The sequence below is a fragment of the Sebastes umbrosus genome, chromosome 1, assembly GCF_015220745.1.
Source record: "Sebastes umbrosus isolate fSebUmb1 chromosome 1, fSebUmb1.pri, whole genome shotgun sequence".
Classification (NCBI taxonomy): domain Eukaryota; kingdom Metazoa; phylum Chordata; class Actinopteri; order Perciformes; family Sebastidae; genus Sebastes; species Sebastes umbrosus.
Genome location: NC_051269.1, coordinates 31,249,853 through 31,276,010, shown reverse-complemented (window position 1 = coordinate 31,276,010; position 26,158 = coordinate 31,249,853). Strand labels below are relative to the sequence as shown.

Here is a 26,158-nt window from a genome sequence, read left to right as displayed (position 1 = left end):
TCATCAACCTGTCACTCAGATACAATACTTTTAAGAAAAACAAACACTTTCTCTTTTTTTCTGACCTTTGTTCTACTTTCTAAATGTCAGAGTTGGAGACGATCCAGGTTTAGTGTGGAAAGAAAGCATTTATAGTGAATGCCGCTGGCTGGCATTAGAGTACGAAGTGTGTGCTGAGTGCCTTGTGTTGTTCAGCTGAGAAGAAACAAGCACTAAAGCTCACGGGGCATGCATGCATATTAAATCAATTGCTCATTTTTAGCTCAGAGCAGGGAAATGAATCATGGCTAAAAAAACAATATCTAAATATTTTAGGCTTTGATTAAATCATAACAATAATTCCCAAGCCTTTATCGAATGGCACAGACCGGTAAAAACATGTGTTGCCGATCATTATGAAGCATTTTAATAAACATTTTAAAGGATATTTTAGATCAAATATAATTACAATACAAATTTAGAGTGAACGCAATCATTGCATGCCGCTACAGCAACACAGTTTTGTTCACAAGATACACCGAAATCATCAAATCTGTTATTGATCATCAGAACGTGGAACTCGTGTAGGAACGAAATGTCCTCCTGCTTTCTCTCAGACATTCATACGAGTGTTCTTTGGATGTTCCCTCATTCTCAAAACACTTGACTTGTTTTGCTAAGACAACAGCGTTTGCACAAAATGTTTAAACTAAGGATCGTTGTGTTTTCATTAGCTTAGAATGAGTCCTTCATATCTACATAGGGAGCGGGTCCTCTTCACGGAGTCCGCCATGTTGTACCGCCATGTTTCTACAGTAGCCCAGAACGGACAAACCAAACACTGGCTCCAGAGAGAGCCTTTTACGTTTTTTTTAGGTCACCTGAATGCCACCGTCGTTCTCTCACGTGATCCGCAGAGTGCAAAACCGTGGTACCGCCAGCCGCCGTCTGACTTCTGTTGCTCCTAAAGTAGTGTTATTATGGTAAGGATGGCCTCTGAGCAAGGCGAATGGCGTTACCACGGGTTTGCACTCAGCGGCTCACGTTACCACAGTCTTGGAAAGGGAGGAGTGAGCGGAGGGGTACTCAGTTGGTTGCAATCTGCAACTACACCACTAGATGCTGCCAAATCCTACACATTGTCCCTTTTAAATGTCTGATACTTAAATGTACCATGAAAGTTATTCTACTCCTTTTCCAACAAGCCCGCTTTCCCGTGTGTTTGTATGGACTTCATGTCCCATAACAACCTTTTTACTTTGTCTATACAGACAATATGCAGCATGAGGTATTTTGCTGATTGAGAAAGGATTGTATGATGAAGCTACTGTGGTGAGAAGGTGCGATATTGTGGCACGTTCTGGCTGACGTACTTGGTTTTAACCTCAGTGGCGCACTGACTTGTCAGCTCTCCAAACAAACAGGAGGCTTAAGTTTAAAACCAGCAATTTTACATGACTTTTGCTCCAGTATTTAGTCATGTGAGGTGCATGACTGAATGCATCTGATGTCAGAAGAGTAAAACCATTCATTGTGGTATAATATTATGCATCAGACTTTTGAGCCCCAAGACGTCTCACAATGTATACATCTGTCATGTGTGCTGAGATACCTAAGATGTAACTTTTTGCAATTGAATTTTGTAAATTCCACTGACCAACAAATTTCTCCATAAAATCCGTTTTAATATATATTGAGTATATGCATTTATGTTGTTAAATGCTCTCTATAGATAAAATACTAAACAACTACTATACAATATAAAATACTTCAGGTGCATGTCTCAACTTAAATAGCCCAACAATTTGCCTACAAAAGCGACGAGTCTACCAATCTACAAAACATTTTACAAACACATGTAAAGCGGACACACTAGGAGACTCATTCTTTAGTAAGTATTGTTTAAAAGACTAACTACTATAGACTCGGTAACCAGTTTATCTGGGAGATGGAGGAGAGATAGTCTTCTTTCATCAGAAGCACTGTTAGCAGAGCAGATCGGAAAATGAGCGTGTTTATGTGTCCTACAGTTACTTAATTAAAGCTGCATTATGTAAATACTGACGTTATTGCTACTGCCGTGTAAACATCTTAATCAGGTTATCTTAAGTCCACTAAGGCCATAATCACAGTGAGCGCTGTTCTTTAAACAGAGCCGGATTAATAAATCATTTTGCTTTCCATGTGTGCGTCAATCAAAGGCCAGCATTAAAACCCATTTGCCCTTTTTATATTTTATTTATATTGTGTTGTTGGAAGAGGGGAAATATTGGAAGCATCACTGTGCCTTAGGTCACTGGGTGCGTATTAACACAACGTTTATTGTTAAAGGTTAAGGTGCATCATGATAGGGAGATGTAATGATGTGTCCCTGTAGCTACAGGAAAGCAGCAGTGCTGAACATCTACAACTTGTTCCCCTTCTTCCTACTTGTTGTGTTGCTTTCCATGACGACTGAGAGCATTTGTATGGACAGATTGATTTGCAATTTATAATCAAGTTGGCGTGATATGTGCATCTATATCTATAAAAATTAAAATCAGCCATGAAAAACTTTAAATATGTGCTGAAGGAATACCTAAATATCTTCTCAGGTGTGTATCGTTATGTGTGTCAGACCATACAGGTTAGATGGGGTTAGATGTGCAGGTTAAATGGGATGCTGCATTTGACTATTATGTTAGCTAATGGGGTTTGGCCTTGTTGTTTGACTTGTGAACGGATGACATATCTAAGGAGTCAAATGCTTGTCAGACAGGTTATGTTTTTATCAATCTCACTTTTAATTATTTTAACGTGCACTGCACACAGATGTTTGATGTTTTGGTGATATTTTCTCCCTTGTAGTCTCTGTAGAGGATTAAAAAACGTATTTAATGAGTTTTGTGAAAGTCAAGATGCTTGTCAGTTTACAGCTTGATATACAGCAGATATACAGCATGTTGTTGTGTTAAAATTGATATGCTTCCGGTAACACATATGCAAATTATAATCAAAATGAAGCTGTGAGGCTCGTAAAGTGTGTGTGTGCGTGCCAAGATTGTATAGTGCCAACAGCCACGTTGTACAGCGAGAATGCGCCCACATGTCAAGACTCCGATAAGCAATCTTATTCATACATATGTATATGTGCAGATTGGACAAGGTAGAGAAAAACATCATGAATGCACTAGCTAATTTAAGCTGCACAAGAAATGCATTGCGGTTGTTGTTATTCCGGTGTAGAGGTTTATTTCTCCAAGAGGGAGAAATGATGCGAAAGCCTTTATCTTTCTGTCTCTTTAATCTCTTGTGAATCTAATTTCTGAATTATAGAGGTCCTATTATGGTTTTTCCCCTTTCCTTTAGTGTATTATATATTATTTTGTGCATATAAAAGGTCTGCAAAGTTACAAAACCCAAAGTCCAGGCCAAAGGGAGTTACTCTCCCCCACAGAAAATCTGCTTCTGAACTCCCTGAAACGCCTTGTTTGAAGTCCCGCCTTTTCTTCCGTAACTTGGTGATGTCACCAAGTAACACATTTGCATAATACCTGCCTAGCGGTTAGTTTGGCACGCCCTCAAACAAAGCTAGTTAGAGCGGAGCTGGAGCAGAGTCCGAAGAGTTTGGGTTGGTTGACCTATCGCAACAGAGTGTTGCCAGCTGACCAATCAGAGCCGACTGGGCTTTTTGAGCTCAAACAAAGCGTTTCAGACAGACGGTGAAAAGAGGTGCTGCAGCAAAGCTAGTATGAGAAAAATACAGTGTTTTTTCAACATTAAAGCATGTTTGTAGTAGAAAACCCAAAATTCAAGTATGCACTTGAAAATAAGCATAATAAGTCCTCTTTAAAGTGAGTTGATGGCAAGAGGAAGGACATGACACTTACTACTCCACAAATCATTTAAAGTACACATTTGTCCATCTGTTCTGCTTGTTTGTCAGTTAGTCAGCAACATAGTGCTGACAATCACTCCTTCCCCGTGATCCCGCTCTCATAACCCTGCTCCTTTTACAGCCCACATTTTTATGGCCATTTGTTATTGCACTTCCATTTATTACAGACTAATTGGATAGTGTATGCTTAGAGCCGTGCTGTTTGTCCGGCAGATTAGCAGCAGTTTTTTTTAAAGGCAGTGTGTGTCTTTTTGTTTTGTCATTTAGCTTTGGTAAACTCTGTGTTTACTGAGTATGGGTTTTCCCTCACAAGTGACACATAGACCAGTTCTTCTGCAAGCCTGGAACACAGAGTACAGTGGGTGTGGGAGGTTATCTCCAACTTGCTGGAAAAAAAAAACCACACTGCTTATCTTAATGTTCTTCTTATGGATGTGTGGCACTCGGGTCAGGAGTGTAGCTTTGTTTGTGCACCAACACAGATTTATTTTTAATTGGTCGTGTTGTACGCTGAAACACAGGTGTGCTGAATGGTCGTGTGCGGTTGAAAGGTCGACCGTTCAGTTTGTGCAATATGTCCAGAGGAAATGATTCTCATCTTTTCCCGTAACACGTAGTGTTGACCAACTCTTAACTGAAAGAACACAGTGCAGCTGAGACTGAGTCAGGAGATCAGATAGTTTGGGTAGTTTTAGTAGCTTGCACTCATATGTGATTGCTTTTTAACCACTCCCTGCAGGTCCTCTGGATTTATTTTGTGCATTCGGAAGTTTGCAAAAGCAGTGACATTTTTCATTGCACCACACGGTTTTAACCACAAGAAGAGGAAACAATACTTTTTTGACACAAACTGAAATCAGATAGTTTTCCGATTTCTGATTTTGCAATCATCCGTTTGTGATGGCAGCTTAAGTGATTGACCTGGAAGGAATGTGGTTTATTGTAAGTGGGTTGTGTTCCCTCACAAACACAGGAAATACAGCAATGTAACGCTTCTTCTTAGGGAGGCAAGGCCCATCTGCCTCTCTTTCCACCACCCTCACAATGTCTGTCAGCCTGAGGACAAGTGTGTTGATTTTTACAGGTTTGATCAATCCTGTATCCCGGCTACCAGCTATCCTTAGAATTTATTGTACAGTTTTTAGTAACGGTGCTTTGCTTATTTCTTATTTTACAGCAAAAGAACTAGAGCACATTTAACCCTCAGCTGTTTTGTTACACTTCCTTTGTCTATGTTCTTCTGGCCACTCCTGTTTTTCTTTTTTCTTTTTTCTTTCACACTGCCTCCACAGTGACAATGATGTACTCTGTTACATCATTACAATGAAATGAGTAAAATAATGAATGAAAGGAACGAATGATGACTAAAGCAAACGCAGCCGTGCACACTCACGTGGACAGTTCCAGCAGAATCACAGACCAGGTGCTGATTTTGAGTTAACTTAGATATACTAAAATCAGCTGTTGCATTTGCAATGTTGACAGTTATTTAGTAAAACCCACTGTTACGTAAAATAGGAAAAAAGTCAGAACTAGCCATGGCCGCTAGTTGCTTGCTTTTATTTCTTATTTTACAGCCAAGAACTAGAGCACATTTAACCCTCAGCTGTTTTGTTACACTTCCTTTGTCCCGCTTAAGTCAGATTTCTACTCTGCATTTTTTTTTTTACATATATGGCAGCCTACTATTTTTAATTATTATTATTATTATTATTATTATTATTATTATTATTTGTATTATTTGTATTATTATTATTTGTATTAAATTATTTATTCTGGATTATTATTATCATTACCATTATTATTTGAAATTGTATGTTGTGCTTTTTAATGTCTTGTCTTTTTTGTGTGTACATATGTCACTGAATATATCATACAGTATTGTACCACTTGTTAAAAATCTCATTCAGCAAAGTGAAAAAATAATAAGAATATAAGATAAATTATAAAAAAAGTTATAAAATATTTTGTAATACCTCAGTTGTTACGTTATTGTTATTTAGATACCGTAAACATGATAATGGTTCGATGGACAGACATGTTGTAGCCAGCAGTTCATTTCTTGAAAGAGTCAAGAATAAAACATTAACAAATGGAGCTGTAATAACAAATCAATTCAATGGCAGCTGTCAAGTGGTCCTGGACATCATGTGCTAAACCAAACAGTCCAGGTCACATAGTACCGACCCTCTGGAACATGTAAACAACAGTAATATAAAATGGATTGTGTAACTCTGTCTTAACATTGATTTTTGTAAGTAAACATTCACCTATGAACATGTTGTCCTATTCAGTCTTTTCCCAATAAACAATTGGTGGGTTTTCACACTCTTATGTTGTTGTACACAATGCAGCTGATATATGACAACACATTCAGTCATGTTCCCCCATACAGCCTCAGGCTGCCGAGTATAATAAGAAGCGAAACCAAACCAAGAGCTCTGCGTTATGCAATTATTTGCTTTTGTTTACTGGTTTAAGGCCAACTACCTACGCAGTCTAGTGAAAGAAATCATTCTCAGTTAAATAAAGGGAAATGTTTTAGGTTTTGATGTGACCATTGTTATTAGCCTGATGTGATGCATTTCCTTTTTTACAATGGAGGTCTGACCGGTTTAAAACACTCTTTTGTCTTTCAGTTCGGTGTATGATGTGAAGACGGGCCTGAAGATAGCAGTGAAGAAGTTGTCCAGACCCTTCCAATCCATCATCCACGCAAAGAGGACCTACAGAGAGCTGCGGCTCCTCAAACACATGAAGCACGAGAATGTAAGTCACCTGCAGCTAACCCACCCTCGCCTCCACCGCCCGGCCTTAAACCTCTGGCCAGGGCCTCTCACTCCTGTATGTGCATGCATTGTTCTGTAGTTTAGCTCTTAAGCAAGGATTGCATATGTGTGCACATGAGGTTTGCACAGTAACTATTCACCACTGGTTACAGTGTTATGTTGTCTGTATCCTTGTTGACTTGTAGCTTATAATGATTGCTAGAGCTCATTTAGATCTGCCCTCAGGAATGTAACTGTCTCACGTGACGTAGGAGTTGATAGGGAGCTAGAACTAGAAAGTGACCTAAATCCTTAGGTCGCTTTCACACCTGTAGTTGGGTTTCATTTGGTCCGGACCAAGGGGGAAAAAAATAAATTATACACTGTTGATTTTAGTTCTGGTCTGGTTCCGGTTCACACTGACATTTTACAAACGAACCAGAGGAGTAAACATGAAGTTATACAGACTGACAGGGAACTCACTGGTTGTCATCCTGCATCATCAAATCCAATTCCGGTGACTGTTTATGATTAAGGTTATGCAGCACCGTAATGCTTCGGATTTGAATATTTATGTTCTTTGATTAATAACTGATTATAAGTTTTATTAGTGTTATTAAACTGAAAATCGACCGCAAGTTATGATGAATAATGGTAGAGACAGGACTGAGCAAAAGCCCCGTGGCGCTCCCAGATGATCGGTGCGAACGCATGATGTGAACGTCGGGGAGCAAGCGGACACACAGAAAGCGTATTACTGTGGGATCACTGTCACACACTTTTTAATGAACTTAATGAACTGACACAGTACACAGAGTCGGATACAAGCACAGCAGTTTTAACAGCTTTTGACCTATTAATTAGAGAAAATACCGGCGGGACATGCTTATATACATGGCCAGATTGATAAGATTGTTTCCTGAAAAAAAATTGTACGATCAGCAGATGGATTTATTAGTAGTTTAGCTTTTGAAATCCTGCTTAAATCACATATCTGCTATCATAAAATCCTGTGGTTGGTTCGTTTGTTTTCACGCCACAAACAAACCGCACCAGTGTCCGATTGGAAATGGACCGGGAACCACCTTTTTAGGCGGACCAGAGTTTGGTTGTTTGGTCAGCACCAGGGTTCGATTGACAGCTTTCTCACCAGCCCAAACAAACCGTACTAACCAGACAAACGGACCTGAGTTTGTTTTGACCAAACCGAACGGTAAAATTTAACTTCTACCAGAAAAGATCCAGTTTTCGTCCACATAGACTCATTTTGTGAAGAAGGTAAACACAACTCCATTTGAAGGCACTGTAACGTCGTGAATGCTATACACTCACGGTGTGCATTTGACACAGTCCCAACAATCTACAGCCACTCAGGTCACTATTCAGTCATCCACATGTACATTTATACATCAATAAACAGACTGTAAACTATAGAGCAGAGCCGGGTGTTCCACCTTACGCCTCACTCCTTCTGCTGACTGTAAAAACAACAACTTGTTAAGAAGCGTAAAGTGGTTTCTTGTTACTTTCATGTGTGACAGCGTAAACACACACACGGGCACACTGGCCTCAAGCCAGAGGGGCTGTGGTTGGTGTGATGTGTGATGTCCTGTTAGAAGAGCCTTTCCCTGCGAGTGATCAAAACATGTTGTGCTGCACCGCCGCTTAGCGAGCGGTGAGTCACTGAACAGGTTTACAGATGCAGTCCCATCACATTCTCTGGTGTCTGTTCCTTCCTGTTTTCTCATTTTGTTGCTGCAGCAATTTAGGCTCATGTCACTTCACTTTAATATTTCAAGGCAGTGGCTTCAGTTCCCCTCCTGCAATCTCTGCTTGTGTTTTGGTTTTCTGTGTTTATGTGTAGGTACTGCGCATGCAGACACTTGCCCACGTACAAAACACAGCTCGTACTTCCTGTAGGCGCATCCAGCTAACACTACTGACCAAATAGTGTGGATCGGATCCTCTTGTGTTATGTAATGTAGGGGTTACGATTTCTCAAGCCGAAATGCAGGTGATGGGTTTCTTTGTGCTGCTGTGGGAACGAGTTCACTGGTGAAAGGTGTGTGTGTGTGTGAGTGAGTAAGACTAGAAGTTTCTGTTGGTGCTGTGGTCTTTGTAGGCGAAAAGGGAGGACTTTTACATTGTAAAAGAGTTCACTCAATAGTTTGCTGTCAGCCATTGTAATAGGTAGAAATAGCTTGTTATGAGAGCTCACTCACTGATGAGTGACAGGGTGGACTGGTGCTTTCTCCAGTATCATCATCAACCTTCAGGCGCTGTGAAGCACAGCAGTTTCAGATGACACACACACACACAGAGGAAGGAGGAAAAACGAAACTGCAGCTGGAAGAAGTAAAGTGCAGCAGATCCCATGGTGAAATGAAAGCTCATTTCAAGGAAGTTCATTTAATTTCATGTAAACACTATTTTTAGGGCTGACAAAGTTAACGCGTTGATGCAAATTTGTTTTAACGCCACTAATTTCTGTAACGCATATACTTGCGATTTTCAGGTTGTAGCGGGCTCAGTTTTGAAGCTAGAGTAAAGATACTGGTATCATATGAATGATGTCATACTAGCTTGTCGACAAGGAGGCTAAATAACGCTCCAAACTTGCGCAAAATGTTGGCGAGGAAAAACTGACATGGCCATTTTCAAAGGGGTCCCTTGACCTCTGACCTCAAGATATGAGAATGAAAATGGGTTCTCTGGGTACCCACGAGTCTCCACTTTACATACATGCCCACTTTATGATAATCACATGCAGTTTTGGGCAAGTCATAGTCAAGTCAGCACACTGACACACTGACAGCTGTCGTTGACTGTTGGGCTTGAGTTTGCCATGTTATGATTTGAGCATATTGTTTTATGCTAAATGCAGTACCTGTGAGGGTTTCTGGACAATATTTGTCATTGTTCTGTGTTGTTAATTGATTTCCAATAATAAATATATACATACATTTGCATAAAGCAAGCATTTTTTGCCCACTCCCATGTTGAGGAGAGTATTAAATACTTGACAAATCTCCCTTTAAGGCACATTTTGAAAAGAGAAAAAAATATGAGATTAATTTGCAATTAATTGTGATTCAGTATTTTAATCGATTGACAGCTCTAATTATTTAGCATTACATTACTTTTCCTAGATCCTGTTTATTTCACTACTGAACAGCTTGAACTCTTATTAAGCAGTTTGAGAATTAGTGTTGCACGGTGCGCTGGTACTGCTGGTAAAATACCTCAGTGCATTCATTTGGTTTTACATGGTAGGATTATTCAGGATTATACAGAATCAGTGCCTTTTATACAGGAAGAAGTTGATGTTGCATAAATGTGTCAGTAAAAGCCATAATTAAAAAACTAATAAATAAAACCATTAATAATCTGAGAGTTGTGGTCCAGACAGCTTATTTAAAATCTTATATTGCTGTCTGTGATCATTAATGAGCGTGCTGTTGCCAGTTTCTGTTTCATCAGAACAGGGAGATGTTGCATAAAGCTGTGTTTTTTTGTTCTTAAATCATCAAAGCGTTTTAATACCTACCTATGCTTTACACAGAGCGGGATTCTGTGTTGTGCTCACGCTGTTGCCAGGAGACTCCCCGGGTTTAGATTTTTGGAAAGCTTGTGTGGACCAATCAGCTGTTTGTTGTGGCTCCGGCACCACCAATCAGCTGTGGTTTTGAAACCTGTGTGGGCGGGCTGCTCCTGTGTTGTTACAGTACCTATCCTCCTCACTCTCCCTGTCTCCAGGGGGCAGGGCTAGCACTCAGGGCTGCTCTCTGACAGTGTGCTAGCATGCATGCGCACATGCATGGATGTGTGCATATATATGTGTACTGTGGATACACACACACACACACACACACACACACACACACACACACACACACACATATTATTATCCTCTAATATGCTTCCTGTCTTTGTTCTCTTTCTTTTTTTTGTTGTTGCTCCGTTCAAACCTTCAAACAAGTCTGTTATGTGCACATAATTATTATCTAAGTCTATCATATTTTGTCACTTTCAAATTGTTTTCTTTTCATGCAGTCACAAACTCATAGATCCTTTGTAGTAAAAAGATTTTGCAAATGGCATGTTGACCAACTAAAAGACACTTTTAACATATCTAATCTCCAAAGCTGTTGTAATGTGAATGAATAAAAACACGCTCAACATTTAAAAGCTATCAGAAACAACTTGATATTGTTGGAAGAATCATGTGAAACCACTCATTGCTTTTGTGCCAAGTGTCTTAAATGTATATTTTCCTTTTGTTCACACTTAGACACATCATATAACACCGCTGGTGCCTGTCCTGTCAGCGTGTTGCACAAACTTTACCAGATAATGTTCGCTGCTTCTTCTGAAATCATATCTGCTGTGGTTGTTATCAGCTCTCGTTATTTGACTAATTTACTGTTAACCAAAACAGAGAGCGAGGATAACCTAGTGTACGTCACTATACATAAAAGCTAGCATGAGTCCTTGAAACTGGAGCGGTGTAACAAGGCAAGACTTTGCCTGCTTGTTTGGCTAAATGAAATTCAACTTCAGATATTGCAGAACAGGATAATAATATTGAGGTCAAAGACTTGAACTGGAAATTGTAGAAATGTCACACAGTTGTTGATTGTCAGCTTGTTTTTGCATTGAAAGCATGCTGATATTCAAATTCACCAAATGGTTGTTCATCAAATACGAAATGAAAAATGCATTTTTTGTTCATTTGGAATACATTTTCTTAATGTTTTCTGACCTTTGACCTCTCTTTTTGCCTTCAGGTGATCGGTCTATTAGACGTTTTCACACCAGCGACAAGTTTAGAGGAGTTCAATGATGTGTAAGTTACACTTTTTCACTCCTGTCTTTTAGTTTTTCCTCTCTCTCTCTCTCCTTGGTGTTCATGTCTGCCTCCCTTCTGTCTTTAGCTCTCTTTAGTTTTCCTCGTTCTCACACAATGAAACTCTTCATATCAGCAGATGATTGCCAGGTAAACAGCAAAAGTAGAGTTAAAACGCACCATTACCCTGCAGCTCATCATGAGAGTCCAGCACCTGACTTTACCGTTTTACCAAGGTGATTGTACGGTGAACTTCTGCACTATGCACATCACAGCTAGTCTCCATGGTAACAGCCATCTGGCCGTCTCCGGGGGTACTTTGTGTGTGTGTGTATGTGCACAGAATACTCAATCAGTGTCCTTGAATTCTAAGCGTGGTGGGGCGTCATCAGCATGTTGCACATTTGTGGAAATGTGAGATGAAGCCACACACACACACACACACACACACACACACACACACACAGCAGTGAAGTTGCACAACAAAGATGTGGCACTTCTCGTTCATGTGACCAGTAATAAAGACAATTGTGCAACCGATCCTTCTATCGCGCTGCAAGAGAAGCAGATGCATGCACATGTTCACAGAGCAGCCAACAAAGAGTCTCTTGTGTAATGAGGTCAGAACGTGCAGAAACTTCACATATACGCTTCTGTTATATTTGGCCTTCTTCAGCTGATCTGTTGACTGTATAAACATCCCACTATCAGGAGAAGATAAGTGAAGCAATCAAACATGTTCCTGTTTCTCACTCTTCGTATCAGTTTCTTTTCCCCTTCTGCCTTTCTTAAAGTGTGGATAATGCACAAACCACTGGCTTTTCTTTAATATTGGCAAAGTTACACAACTTGTAAAGGAAGTCAATGTTTCATAAAGTCATTATTGCAAATAATAAAGAGATTTTAATAGCATTTTTCACAGTTAAGTTACAAAGCACTTAATAAAATATAACAACACAATAAAGTAATGATTGTAATGAATAGAAAATGTATGAAGACAAAGACAGACATTTGGAGACCACATCTCATCATCTGTTCTGTGTGATCTGCAGGTACTTGGTGACCCACCTAATGGGTGCAGACCTCAACAACATCGTCAAGTGTCAAAAGCTGACTGATGACCACGTCCAGTTCCTCATCTACCAGATTCTCCGAGGCTTAAAGGTCAGTGAAGCTCCCGGCGTAACACAAAAAGTCAGTTCAACACCGGTGCATCACTCCCTGTTGATCAGTAGACTGTTGTACTAGACTGATCTCAAACTAAGCTACTAACTTCTCCTTTGTCTGTATGGTAAAATACTAAATATACATTTTTTTCCCCACTTTGGATGAGTAGTTGTAGAAACATATTAGAGATTGTCTGTTAGTCTATCGGATGGCCTACTGAATGAGAATTGACCTATTTCAAGTTTGTCTGTAATCTGTTTTGGTGCCTGATAATAAGCTCTCTATTGACGGCTGAACTTTGACATCAGACACAGTAACCCCATAGTAAGAAGGACAAAAGCATCTGAGACAGAAGTTAATGTAATCCTCATTTTTAATGGGACAAAATACTTGATGTTCGTCACAATGATTTGCTTGACTTGCTAAATCCTCTTTGTGATTGTTTAACTTAATTTCTGTTTCTGGTATAGATAATTTTGTATTCATATATGCAGTCTTTTATTATTGCACTCAACTGTATTATTGTACTGCAATATATGTCAAAGAAAACTTGGTAGCATATTGTGCATATACCATATAGTGTAGCTTGATGGCATATACAACAAACTGATATTATTTAAGAGACATTTCTATATCCTGTTACTTTTTGGTGTTCAACCACTGTAGATTTAACGATATATTATCCAGAATAATCGAAATAAACAATATTCTTGTCATTTAAAAAAATGAATGCCACTGAAATAAGGATAATATAATACCATAATAATGCAAGTACACCCTTTCAAGGAGCTATGCACTTTTAATTAAGAATATTCAAACTTTTTGAATGTAAAAAAAAATATATTAAAATATTCTAAATAAATAAAACAAATAAAATAAAATCACAAAACAATAAATAAAATGAACTCTTGGGCTCTGTTAACAACAAACAAACTTGCATGTAAACACAACGGCAATATCGAGGTCAGCAAAAATGATCGAGGTCATGTCCACGTACCGTACGATGAGTCTATATAGTAATTATTGTGACAGGCCTACTGACGCATGGTTACACAAACACAGTAAACTATGATATAGGTATAAAACTAGCATATTAAATACACATTCAGTTGTGCTGTGTTCTTCATATTGAGAGTGTAATATAAGTTAATCATACTTATTTTGTTCTTTTCCCCACAGTACATCCATTCTGCAGATATCATCCATAGAGTAAGTTATGAAAGTTTAATGCTCTTTTGTAAGCTTCAATTCTGAAGCATGAAAGATTCTCTTGTTTGGAGAATACATATCTTATGCTGATCATCAAACCTCCTGAAGAGGGTTCACTTACAAAGACCAAACAATGAATAGCACATTAGCTATTCTCTATGGTGTTTGGTTAACATGAACAGGGAAAGGCGGATAGCAGGATACCTCTCCGTTACTTCTGTATCCTCTCTTGACTTTTCCTTCTTGCCTCCGTTTCTCTTCAGGACTTGAAGCCCAGTAATCTGGCTGTGAATGAAGACTGTGAGCTCAAGGTGAGAAATAGTCGACTTGAAACGAGGTTCACCGTATGTGATTTTTAGATGATCATTTGGAGTGGAAGATGTTCAATCAAAATCCCTTTGTCCCTCAGATCCTGGACTTTGGTCTGGCACGGCACACAGATGACGAGATGACGGGCTACGTAGCCACCCGGTGGTACCGAGCCCCGGAGATCATGCTCAACTGGATGCACTACAACATGACAGGTAAACTTAATCATAATGTCTTGGTTCCACAGTTGAATGTAATATTACAACATGTGCAATTTCACACAATGGAAATAGCTTGTATTGAAATAGCTTGCTGACGTCGTTGTGTTTAGGGGTTGTCGTAATTGTCGTAAAATGAATTCAGCATTCAATTTGACAAAAGGTCTAAGTGATAATGTGGAAAAACCTGTTGTTGTCTGCAGTATACATTGCTGATATATACAGCATATATTTAGCTTTTCCTTCTGTAGCCTCGCTTGTTAAAACTTTATTACATAAGAAATGATGAGGGCGATTATAGAGAAACTAGGCCAGCCTTTCAATTTTCTGGTGGATTCAACATGACGTCAAGGTGCAAAATCAGCCAAAAAAAGTTGTCTTGCTTGGCTTTGTGGTGTCGTAAATGGTGAAATAGATTAGTTAGGGTGTTGCCTTTTTGCTGGGGCCAACAGTTGTGCCTGTTTTAGAATATAATACTTCCAAATAGCATGTTTTTTTCACCAGTAATTTTTGCTCTCTTTTATCTCGTGCACTAAATTTTAAAGCATTTTCAAATAAAATAAAGGAGTTCGGCTCAATCGTTTTAGAGTGGATGTACGATACAAAATCACATAACACCAGATATAGTGACAAAAACAGAAATCACAGTTCAACAATGACAACACAGTATGTTAAAGAGATTCTGGGGGGAAAAAAGATGCATGCTGAATTGTTGAATAAGTGTTAAAGAGCCTTGTATTGAACATTACAAAACTATACAATTTATTGTGAAATCCCTGTATGAGTCCTCTCATGGGCAGACTTACTGATCTGCACTGTGCTTTTGAAAAGCTTGAGCTTGGGGAAATGGATGTTTTGTAACTGGTACTGAATATGAAAGTTAAAGTATTCACTAAGCTGCATGTTTTTCTTCATTACATGAAACAGTGGATATCTGGTCGGTGGGCTGCATCATGGCTGAACTACTTACTGGACAGACGCTCTTCCCCGGCACAGACCGTATCCTTCCATCACTGTTTATTGCCCATGCAAAAGTTAAAAATGGCTCCTTGTAGTCAACCTGTACTGTAGGTCTTTGATGCATCTGGACGAGGTAGAGGATGGATGCGTACTCTTCTTTTGTGTATATACTTTTGCTGCTAACGCCACAGTGTTTCAAACACACACACACACAATTTTACCTACTTCAAGCTGAATCAAAAGCGTTGCTGAGTATTGACTTTTGCAAGCCGCATGCCAGAATAGTCAAGGAAGCTTGTGTGTGTAAGTGTGTGCATGCATGTGATCAGAGCTAAGTGTCCCCTGCAGTCTATGACTCAGCGCTGCCCACTGTTGTCTCCACTGTTTCTCTAAGATACAGCACACCTTCCTGTTTCCCTCTCATGCAGCAGCAGAACATGTAACAATGTTTAATACAGAGAATCGCACAGGAAGACGCTGTGTAATTAGGTTACAGACACCTTCAATACCGACATTGGCACACACTACTGAGGTCTCGGTCCTGTTCCAGATCAAGAGCTTGCCGTTGCATATTGTGTGTCTGTGATTCCTGCTCTGAATGATCAGTCAAGCCATTCACTCCTTCACTGCTTGCTCTGTGTGGGGGTGTGTGTGTGTTTGAATGTGTGCCCTAACCAAATCTAAATCACCTCAAGAGGTGGTGGAGCCGCCCACTTATGAAGCATAGTTGAATATACAGAGTACAGTAGTCTTTCTGGTCGGTCTCATTTTACCTGTCTCAATGAACGGTGATCTTAACACACATGTATAGAGGCTGCAAACAGAAAAAAAGTCCATTTGCACATTATAAGCTCCTCCATGTTTTACGGTGTGCAGGAGCTTGATCTAAAGATAATCACACCTATATCAATTTGCTAATGATTGCTGACATTTTCAAATTTAACTAACTGCTCAGCTACATGCACTTTATCTGGTTTTGCTTGGTATAGTAGATCACTAGCATCATCATATTAGGACTGCAATTTAGGATTATTTTCATTGCCGATTAATCTGACTTTTTTTTTTTTTTTAGTTTAGTTTGGTCTATAAAATGTCAGAAGATGGTGAAAAATGTCGATCGGTGTTTCCCAAAGCCCAAGATGACGTCCTAACATGTCTTGTTTTGTCCACAACTCAAAGATATTCAGTTTACGGTCATAGAGGAGTAAAGAAACCAGAAACTATTCACATTTAAGAAGCTGGAAACAGAGAATATTTACTTTTTTTTTTCTTAAAAAAAAATATACTCAAACCGATTAATCGATTATCAAAATAGTTGACTAGATAGTTAACTAATCAATTCATTGTTGCAGCTCTACATCAAATCACTTCAAACTGTCAGTTAGGAGTTCAGTGACTTTAAAAATGCACTTTAGCCCGTTTGCTTAAGTTTCTGGTGTGTTTCTTGCTTGTGTAAGCAACAACGATTAGGTTAATTAGGTTAATCAGATTAATTGATTAGCCCATTGTAGTTTTTTTTTCCAGGTAAAATGCAGGTTCCAGCTTCGCTAATGGAAGGACTTGCTGCTTTTCACTGTTTTAATATAATTTGTAGATTGAATATGTTTTGTTTTATGTGGTGTTAAGTACTTTTTTCACTCTTTGTTGACATTTCATAGTCCTGAATACTGAAACTGATGATAATCGTCAGATAGATGATGAAAGAGATCATTAGTTGCAGCCCTACTTGCTTGCATTTTGCCAAATGACCTAATATTGCATGGCATGCTAAGAGGAAAAAGCCTAAGTTTTCCCTCTGAAACAGAACAACTTAACCCTTAGTAAGAAATGATACAGTGGTTAAAGAATTTGGGAGTTTTAGCTTCTTGTTTTTTTCAATCTTTATTATCTTTATCAGTAACTATCAATCATGCATCACAGTTTAAGTTGATTGAGCTCATTTGAGTTGTTGACTTTTTTTCCCTCTTTCTTTTACTTTTGAATGAATGAAAGAATATTATTTTGTCCACCGATGACAGTTTTGACTGTTGTACCTCTCACCCCTCCTCTCCTTATCCCACACCCTCCATCCCTCCTGTTTTCCTTCATGTGAGTGTGATAGACATTGATCAGTTGAAGCTTATAATGATGCTCGTCGGAACGCCAGGGCCCGAGCTCTTGATGAAAAGCTCCTCGGAGTCTGTGAGTGTCAAGTACCGCCCCGCCCTGTTGGGCCGCCCCTCCTGCCTGTGTTTGTGTTGCCTTGGCAAGAGTTAGACAGTCGACTTTACTACTTTGTATTGCTACTACTGCTTCTAAGCTGCACCTGTTTTGCTCTGAAATTGTGTTGTTTTTCTTAATGGCTTTATCTGCACTTTAGCACAAGGCTTTGATTCCCACTTCTTTCTTATGTACTATGAACTCCAACAGTCTCTCCATATGACACAGTAAGAGGCCTCTAGTGCAGCGATCTCTGTAAATACCTGGATACTTCATTATAGGTTATAGTCAGGCGAAGCTTGCTGTATATTGAAGCTCAAAAACTGTCTTCTTCCTCTTACATCCTCTTCATCCTCACCCTGCGTGTGTGTTTTCCCCCCTTTCCACCCTTCCATACACAACCTACCCTAACCACCCATGCTCTCTGACATGCTGACCTCCATGTTATGATGCCCCTTGACTCGGAAGCTTTAGATATAAACCAGCTGCAGCAGATAATGCGCCTGACGGGGACGCCCCCAGCCTCCCTCATAAGCAGGATGCCAAGCCACGAGGTGAGACACGTGCCCTCCACCTTCCCACAAGTCCCCACGAGTCACAGCCGAATTTACAGACAGATACCGTTAGACTTGATGTGTGGTTTTCAAGTATTTCTCACCGTTTGCATCTGCGTGTTAGCCTCTGCTCTTACTCCCCGTTTCCTCTCTGACTCACCGTGCTTGTCTCAGCAAGGCTTCTCAGAGTGCTTTGCCAGCGTATTCTAATGAGCTATCCGTGGTATTGGCAACACATATTGATTCCGAAAATTAGGGCACAATGTTTGTGTAATGAGTGTGGTTTGGGTGGTAGTTAAAGTGCTTGAAGCATGCCTTACTGGAAGGATGTACAGTAATAGCAGTTTTTGCACCAGGCAAATTTAGTACATCAATGTCAGAAGATTTGGTAACACTTCATTTTACAGGACCGCAAATTTCATGGTAATGAGGTGATAATTAGCAATTAACCTTTAATTAACCATTCATTTGAAATTTCTTTGGAATTACTGCCAAATTACCCCAATATTTACCTCAAAATGTATCGAAAATTACTTTATTATAAACATGATTTAATAATTATATGCTAAAATAGCATATAATCGTTAAAATAGGGCCCTTAGGCTTGAGAAGCGGCTGTGCGTTGCTCTTCATCGGAGGTGGAAAAACAAAACTAATAGAAGACACTTCTGATCAGGCACAAATCTCACCATTGTGTGACTTATTGTCTACACAAATGTAACCTGGTAGCTAATGTCATGATTCAGGGAGTTTTTAAGAAATTTCAAATAAGTTATTTGCTAATTATTATCTATTTATCAGCAGACATGGAAATAAAGCATATCGATTAACTTTGTATTCTTTTCCCGGAAATGTATTAAATAAATTACCAGCTATTGGGAAATAGCGGAATATAATTATTAAATAATATTTATAATAAATATTTTTCCGTAAATTTTGAGGTAAATATTGGGGTAATTTTGCAGTAATTCCAAAGAAATTCCAAAGAAATTTCCAATTGGTTACTTGCTAATTATCATATAATTGCATATTACCTGTAAAATGAAGTGTTACCGAAGATTTTTAAACCGTAGCATGACAAAGTGCAGCCATTTGCCCCTGTGTTATCTTTTACATTTTTGTTGTTAATCTTTTTCTCACAGGCGAGGAACTACATTAACTCACTTCCCCAGATGCCCAAGAGGAACTTTGCTGATGTGTTTATTGGAGCCAACCCTCTTGGTGAGTTCCCTTTTCAGCATCCTACTATGGCTGACACTAATCCCGGCTCACTGAGGCCCTCTAGTGGTAGCATAAAGTCACCGTTTTGTTTTTTAGGTCAGGGATTTCCTCAATTACCACACACTAGTGCAGTTCTCGTTCAAAACATGCCTGTTCAAAACATGCCTGTTCATTACAAGCCGAATGCTTGGCCTGTGGTGTTGCTGCCTGCAGCTTTCTCATGAACTGCACATACAAACAACTTCACACTCAACACCGCGCTTCCTTCCTTCCTTCCCTGAGCAAAACACCTGCTATGACATAGTTGTGTCACACACCCAAGTCACAGCTGCTCATAGCCAGAAACACCAGTGAAAAACACTCTGGTTCACGGGAAAAAACACTCCAAGGTCACGGCTAATCGCAGTCAGAAACATTGATGGAATACACTTAGCGGCGTACTAGTCGCTAGCTTTGACATAACCACTGCTGTTAATATTTGTAGGAGCTGGGAGATCACAAAGTAATTGTACTTTCTCTAATACAATCTTACTCACGGGGGGGAAAGCACACCCAAGTTAGGCAATTAGTAGTCAAGTCAATTTTATTTGTATAGCCCAATAACACAAATCACAGATTCAGTGAATTCTCAGGAAGCTTTACAATCTGTACAGGATACGAAACCCTCTGTTCGTTACAGTAGACAGACTGAGATTACTCGCTTTATAGTTAGATGTTTGTCCAATTTAAATAATCCATTATGAAAAATACTGACCAGAGCTATGTAGTAACAGTTTAAACACCTATCCAGTAATATTAGATTATAGATAAAGCTTTAGATCTTTGCCTTTCTCATACTCATCATTGTTCTCTCGTTGCTGTGTTTCAAGCGGTGGACCTGCTGGAGAAAATGCTGGTGCTGGACACAGACAAGCGGATCACAGCGTCCGAGGCTCTGGCCCACCCGTACTTTGCCCAGTACCACGATCCAGACGACGAGCCCGAAGCAGAGCCTTATGACCAGAGCTTTGAAAGCCGCGAGCTGGAAATTGAGGAATGGAAGAGTAAGTTGGTCACATTGTGAATGCCTGGGCTTATAGGCTAAACTGCTGGGAAGAAAATAAGTAGATGGCAAAGTTGTGTATCCAATAGATCGCTTCAGAAGTGTAAATAACCTCACACACTATTTATCATCTCTCAGGGTTAACGTACGAGGAGGTAATCAGTTTTGAGCCGCCGTCGTTTGATGGAGACGAGATGGAATCCTGAAGAGGAGGAGGCACCTTTTCTTCCATCTTTTTGTTTTCCAAGAAACACTCTTTATTAAGGACTATCAGTCTCTTGTGACTATCCACCACTTTCTTTAAACACACACACACACACACACACACAACCATGACATTCAAGTGCCTGCCGTCATTCATCTCCGGGGGACGATGTGTTATCAGGGATAAAACTTGACATCCTGTTCCTTCTGTCCCCCACTTTGTTGTTTTTGTTACTCTGCATCCCAAGGCGCCGAGGCAGACTTTAAATTCTCCTTTTATATTTTTAGTGAGTTTATACCTCAGACATTTATTGTTTATATCGATCCCCTCTTTGACTCTTTGATTCAGAAAACTAGAAATTACTTGTCAGTATCTTGGATAAAAATTAACTCCTAATTTGTATTTTATGAAAATGTACCACTTAGCAGTAATTAATATTATAGGGGAAAAGGTTTGATTGAAACTGCGGTGTGTGTGTAAAGTTTATCTTTCCTCCACATATTGAAATGTTATTTCTATCATCGCGTAGAAGTGTGTAAATATGACAAACAGTATTTATACATAAGTACTTCAGTCAAACTAGTTACCGTATTTGTGTAATAGTCATAATTGCTGAGCCCCACCTCGGCCAACCCCTTTGACAGTATGAATTTTATTACTAGAGTTTAGCCTATTAATGGCATATACAAAGATACAATATGTAATTTAATACAAGTATGTATAGGATAGGCTAAAATATAGAATATTTACCTCCACATTGCAAATTTAAGGCTTCATATTTCTTACTGTTGGATTTGAAGGTTTACAGTGTCCCTTTTTTAACCAAATATGAGTTTGGAGAGTATGGAGACTTGGCTTGTGTATCCATTTTGCGTACTTAAAGAGGACCTATTATGCTTTTGTGCTTTTTCCCTTCCATTTAGTGTGTCATATCGTTTTTTTGTCCATGTAAAAGGTCGGCAAAGAAGCCGAAAGTCCACGCCAAATTGAGTTACTCTCCCCCACAGAAACACTGCTCCCAAACTGCCTGAAACACCTTGCCTGAAGTCCCGCCTTTTCTTCCGTAACATGGTGATGTCACCAAGTAACACCTTTGCATAATAACTGCCTAGTGGCTAGTTTGGCACGCCCTCAAACAAAACCAGATAGAGCGGAGTCCAAAAAGTTTGGTTCGTTTGACCAATCACAACAGAGTGGGCCTCCTGACCAATCAGAGCAGTCTGGGTTTTTCAGAAAGTATGCACCTGAAAATAAGCACAATAGGTCCTCTTTAACATTTGTTTAGTTTCTACTCTTCTCCATATCAATTCATCTCTTAGCACTTCTGTTGTGTTGTTTCAGAGGAATGTTACAGTCCCCGTTATCACGGCCTAACTTTCGCATGATAAAGCCAGATTTGGCTTTTTATTCGTTTATTGAAATGTGATGTTTCCCACCACAACACCAACTGACAATGTACTTTTAATCATATTGCATTTACAAAACACAGTACTATTAATGTTTATTGAATGTTGGGGGCACACCAGTGCCCTGTATTTATGATCTTTTGTTATGTTGTTTGTATATCGATGTAAAAGAGAATATTATTTGTCCGAATTTAAGGTTCTTTTTATTATTTATGGAAAGCTTACTGTACCAGAAACCAAACGTATCGTCAATAATCTCAAACGTCAGTTAAGCCGCGGTGACTGCAGTTACAGCTTGTCTATCGGAGCCAACATTATAGTTTTAATCAGTTCGATCAACTCTGTTCATCTTGGAGTTGTTTCAGTTCATTATTTTTCTTTAGTTTAAAGCAGTTCTTGAACATTTATTTATCGCATTGTGTCCCCCGAGGTACTGCCCTCCAAAAGTATCCTATTTTTTAAAAAGAAATTCAATAAAACATTAAAGCAAAATATGTGTTTCAATTTTGTATTGACATACAAACCACTAAACATCAGACTCCTAGTTCTGAAGTGTACTACAAACATTTATTGACAAAATGTTTTTTCTATGTGAACTATTTCAGGAGTCATACAAGCTATATCCACAGTCGCTCTGGCTAATGTCAACAACACATCAGTGTCTTCACAATTTCATTTACAACAGCTTGTTTTAATGTAATGCTTTTTCTAATGTATTATTTTATTCTGTGTGTTAAATCAAAATTGGATGTTATTCTGTGATTCTTGTAATATTGATTGTTTTTTGTTTTTTTTAGTAATGCTAGAAATATATTTGTCATTCATTTGAATAATTTAGCAGGGCACATGTTTGTGGGAAAGAGTGTACGTTTACTCACTGGATGCTGAAGGGCAATGCTGAAGCCTCGTTCTTTGTAGTTTTAAAAACAACTGCACACATTAGATAGGGTATTTATCTATTTTCCATATCCAAATGTCAGTAGTTAATTTGGTTATTGGTTATGCTTTCTTTGCCTGAGATGTGTTCATATCTTTTTACTATGTGCTTTATCACATGTACCAAGACAGCACGCCACCTGTGAATACCACCATTAGAAAATAAAGGCTACTATTTTTCAAACCTGTAACAGCATGTTGTGGTGAGTTTTAGCTGTCAGTATGTCGCCACTGGGCGGCAGCATAGCGCAAGTAGCGAAAAACCTCTGCCAACGTGTAGGATGACCAAACCTGAAGGCAAAGAAGGTGAAGTAAAACAGAAATAAAGAGCTTATAAATCTAAATAAAACATTTTTTTTAAATGAAAATAATGAGCGAAACACTAAACACACAAGTACGGGTACTTGCATGATCGCATGCATATACACATAGTTAGAATCCTATGCAATCCTCAATGTTAATAATACATTAATGCATCAATAACCGAATCATGGTAACTAGCTGCGAGGTAGAAGTCAGTTAAATGTTTGCCCAGAGAAAGGGTAACTAAATTGATAAGACGTAAATTTGTGCCTTCACTATGTTTCCCCAGCTCTACATGAAACATGAGTCATGTGTTCTTGGAAATTACATGGAGACTCTTTCATAACATAATGCTCCTCACAGATGGCTGATTTGATGCTTTTCTCAGGTGCACTCAGGTCTTAATTATATGGAAGCCCATTTCCACCAGGCAAAGAAACAAATTTGATTAAAAGAAATGTAGAAATTAGGGCTGTCAATCGATTAACATATTTAATCGTGATTAATCGCATGATTGTTCATAGTTAATCGCGATTAATTGCAAATTAATTGCACATTTTTTATCTGTTCAAAATGTACCTTAAAGGGAGACTTGCAATGCAAATAATAGAAAAATAGTGCCTGAAATAGTCATGACTGTAAATAACTAGGTAACAATCAACAAGGCTGGATTACCAACAAGACAGAGTTTAATTGGATTGATTGCACATTTGTTTGGGAATTTGCATCATTAAAGGGACTGTTTGTAACTTCTAACACGTTTAAATCAATCCGGGTTGGTGTCCCATGCGGCTCGCTTGTGGCTACGCTGTTCAGACAAGACTCCAACACAAACTACACGGAAGCACCAATAAATAACTGCTGCAGCTCCTCCAGACCAACAGAGGTTTCCCGTGTCTTGTGAAGTGACGGGGCTCCGCAACGAGTTACGTTATTGTCGCCGACCGGGTGCCGGTGTCTGCCCTGTTTTCTCCGGCCGTGGTCGGGAGGCTGAAGCAGGAAAAGCCAACACTAGGATCAGCATTGATTCATGGAGAGACCTCCGTCTGGTCAGCTAACATTACTGCCAAGCAGGCAGTGTTGAAGAGACGTGTCATCCAAGACAGCCCCTCCACACCCAGAGCCTTCAGCATTTCTGGACGGATCTCATCAATCCCCGGGGCTTTGCTACTGTGGAGTTGTTTGACTACCTCAGTGACTTCCAGCAGGGTAATTGATGATGGTCCCCCATCAGCTTCCAGCTCTGCCTCTACAAAAGAGGGCGTATTGGTTGGATTCAGGAGTTCCTCAAAGTGCTCCTTCTACCGCCCGATTACCTCCTCAGTTGAGGTCAACAGTGTCCCATCCTTACTGTACACAGCTTGGATGGTTCCCCGTTTCCCCCTCCTGAGGTGCCGGACGGTTTTCCAGAAGCACTTTGGTGCCGACCGAAAGTCCTTCTCCATGGCTGCTCCGAACTCCTCCCACACCCGCTGCTTTGCCTCCGTCACGGCAGTGGCTGCTGCTCTTCGGGCCTGTCGGTACCCTGCAACTGCCTCCGGAGTCCTTCGAGATAACATATCCCGGAAGGCCTCCTTCTTCAGTCGGACGGCTTCCCTGACCACCGGTGTCCACCAAGGTTTTCGAGGGTTGCAGCCCCTTGAGGCACCTAAGACCTTAAAACCACAGCTCACTGCCGCAGCTTCAGCAATGGAAGCTTTGAACGTCGCCCACTCGGGTTCAATGCCCCCAACCTCCACAGGGATGCCAGAAAAGCTCCGCCGGAGGTGTGAGTTGAAAATCTCTCGGACAGGGGCCTCCTCCAGACGTTCCCAGTTCACCTGCACTACCCATTTGGGCTTACCAGGTCTGTCCAGAGTCTTCCCCCACCGTCTGACCCAACTCACCACCAGATGGTGATCAGTTGACAGCTCCGCCCCTCTCTTCACCCGAGTGTCCAAAACATGCGGCCTCAGATCAGACGATACGATTACAAAATCGATCATCGACCTTCAGCCTAGGGTGCTCTGGTACCACGTACACTTATGAGCATCCTTATGTTCGAACATGGTGTTCGTTATGGACAATCCATGACTAGCACAGAAGTCCAACAACAAACGACCACTCGGGTTTAGATGGGGAGGCCGTTCCTCCCAATCACGCCACTCCAGGTGTCTCCATCGTTGCCCACGTGCGCGTTGAAGTCTCCCAGCAGAACTATGGAGTCCCCTACTGGAGCCCCATACAGGACTCCATTCAGGGTCTCCAAGAAGGCCGAATACTCTAAACTGCTGTTTGGTGCATACGCACAAACAACAGTCAGAGTTTTCCCCCCCATAACCCGAAGGCGTAGGGAGGCGACCCTCTCGTCCACCGGGGTAAACTCCAACGTAGCGGCACTCAGCCGGGGATTTGTGAGTATCCCCACACCCGCCCGGCGCCTCACACCATGGGCAACTCAAGAGAAGAATAGAGTCCAACCCCTATCCAAGAGTACGGTTCCAGAACCGAGGCTGTGCGTAGAGGTAAGCCCTACCAGATCCAACTGATAACGCTCCACCTCACGCACAAGCTCCGGCTCCTTCCCCCACAGAGAGGTGACGTTCCACGTCCCCAGAGCTAGCCTCTGCCGCCGGGGTCCGGTCCGTCGAAGTCCCCGGCCTTCACTGCCACCCGTGTGACAGCGCACCCGACCCCAGCAGTTCTTCGGTGGGTGGTGAGCCCACAGGATGGAGAGGAGGGGAGTGCCACTTTGCTTCTTCAGGGTATCCCCAGCCGGGCTCCGTGGCAAGCCCGGCTACCAGGCGCTCGTTGACGGGCCCTCCGTCTGGTCCTGGCTCCAGACGTGGGCCCCGGGCTTCCTCCGGGCCGGGTAACTCCTCCTCTGCCTCGTTTCGTCATTGGGGTTTTATGAACCATTCTTAGTCCGGCCCCTCACCTGAGACCAATTTGCCATGGGAGACCCTACCAGGAGCACCAG

General features: G+C 40.5%; 1 protein-coding gene across 2 annotated transcripts in view; it reads left to right on the top strand.

The window, feature by feature from the left end:
* Positions 1–23,087, top strand: part of mapk14b (mitogen-activated protein kinase 14b) — a 29,087-nt gene extending 6,000 nt beyond the window's left edge. Inside the window, exons 2-12 of one of the 2 annotated variants that reach the window (XM_037766026.1) lie at positions 6,496–6,625; positions 11,412–11,470; positions 12,523–12,634; positions 13,817–13,846; positions 14,110–14,157; positions 14,256–14,370; positions 15,301–15,372; positions 17,435–17,514; positions 19,229–19,307; positions 20,177–20,350; positions 20,488–23,087. In XM_037766026.1, coding sequence (XP_037621954.1) covers positions 6,496–6,625; positions 11,412–11,470; positions 12,523–12,634; positions 13,817–13,846; positions 14,110–14,157; positions 14,256–14,370; positions 15,301–15,372; positions 17,435–17,514; positions 19,229–19,307; positions 20,177–20,350; positions 20,488–20,555 — 967 coding nt within the window. In that variant the 3' untranslated portion in view covers positions 20,556–23,087. Of the gene's footprint in view, positions 1–6,495; positions 6,626–11,411; positions 11,471–12,522; positions 12,635–13,816; positions 13,847–14,109; positions 14,158–14,255; positions 14,371–15,300; positions 15,373–17,434; positions 17,515–18,006; positions 18,087–19,228; positions 19,308–20,176; positions 20,351–20,487 lie in introns of both variants that reach the window. The other variant, XM_037765949.1, reaches the window with a different exon arrangement.
* The last annotated feature ends 3,071 nt before the right edge of the window (positions 23,088–26,158 follow it).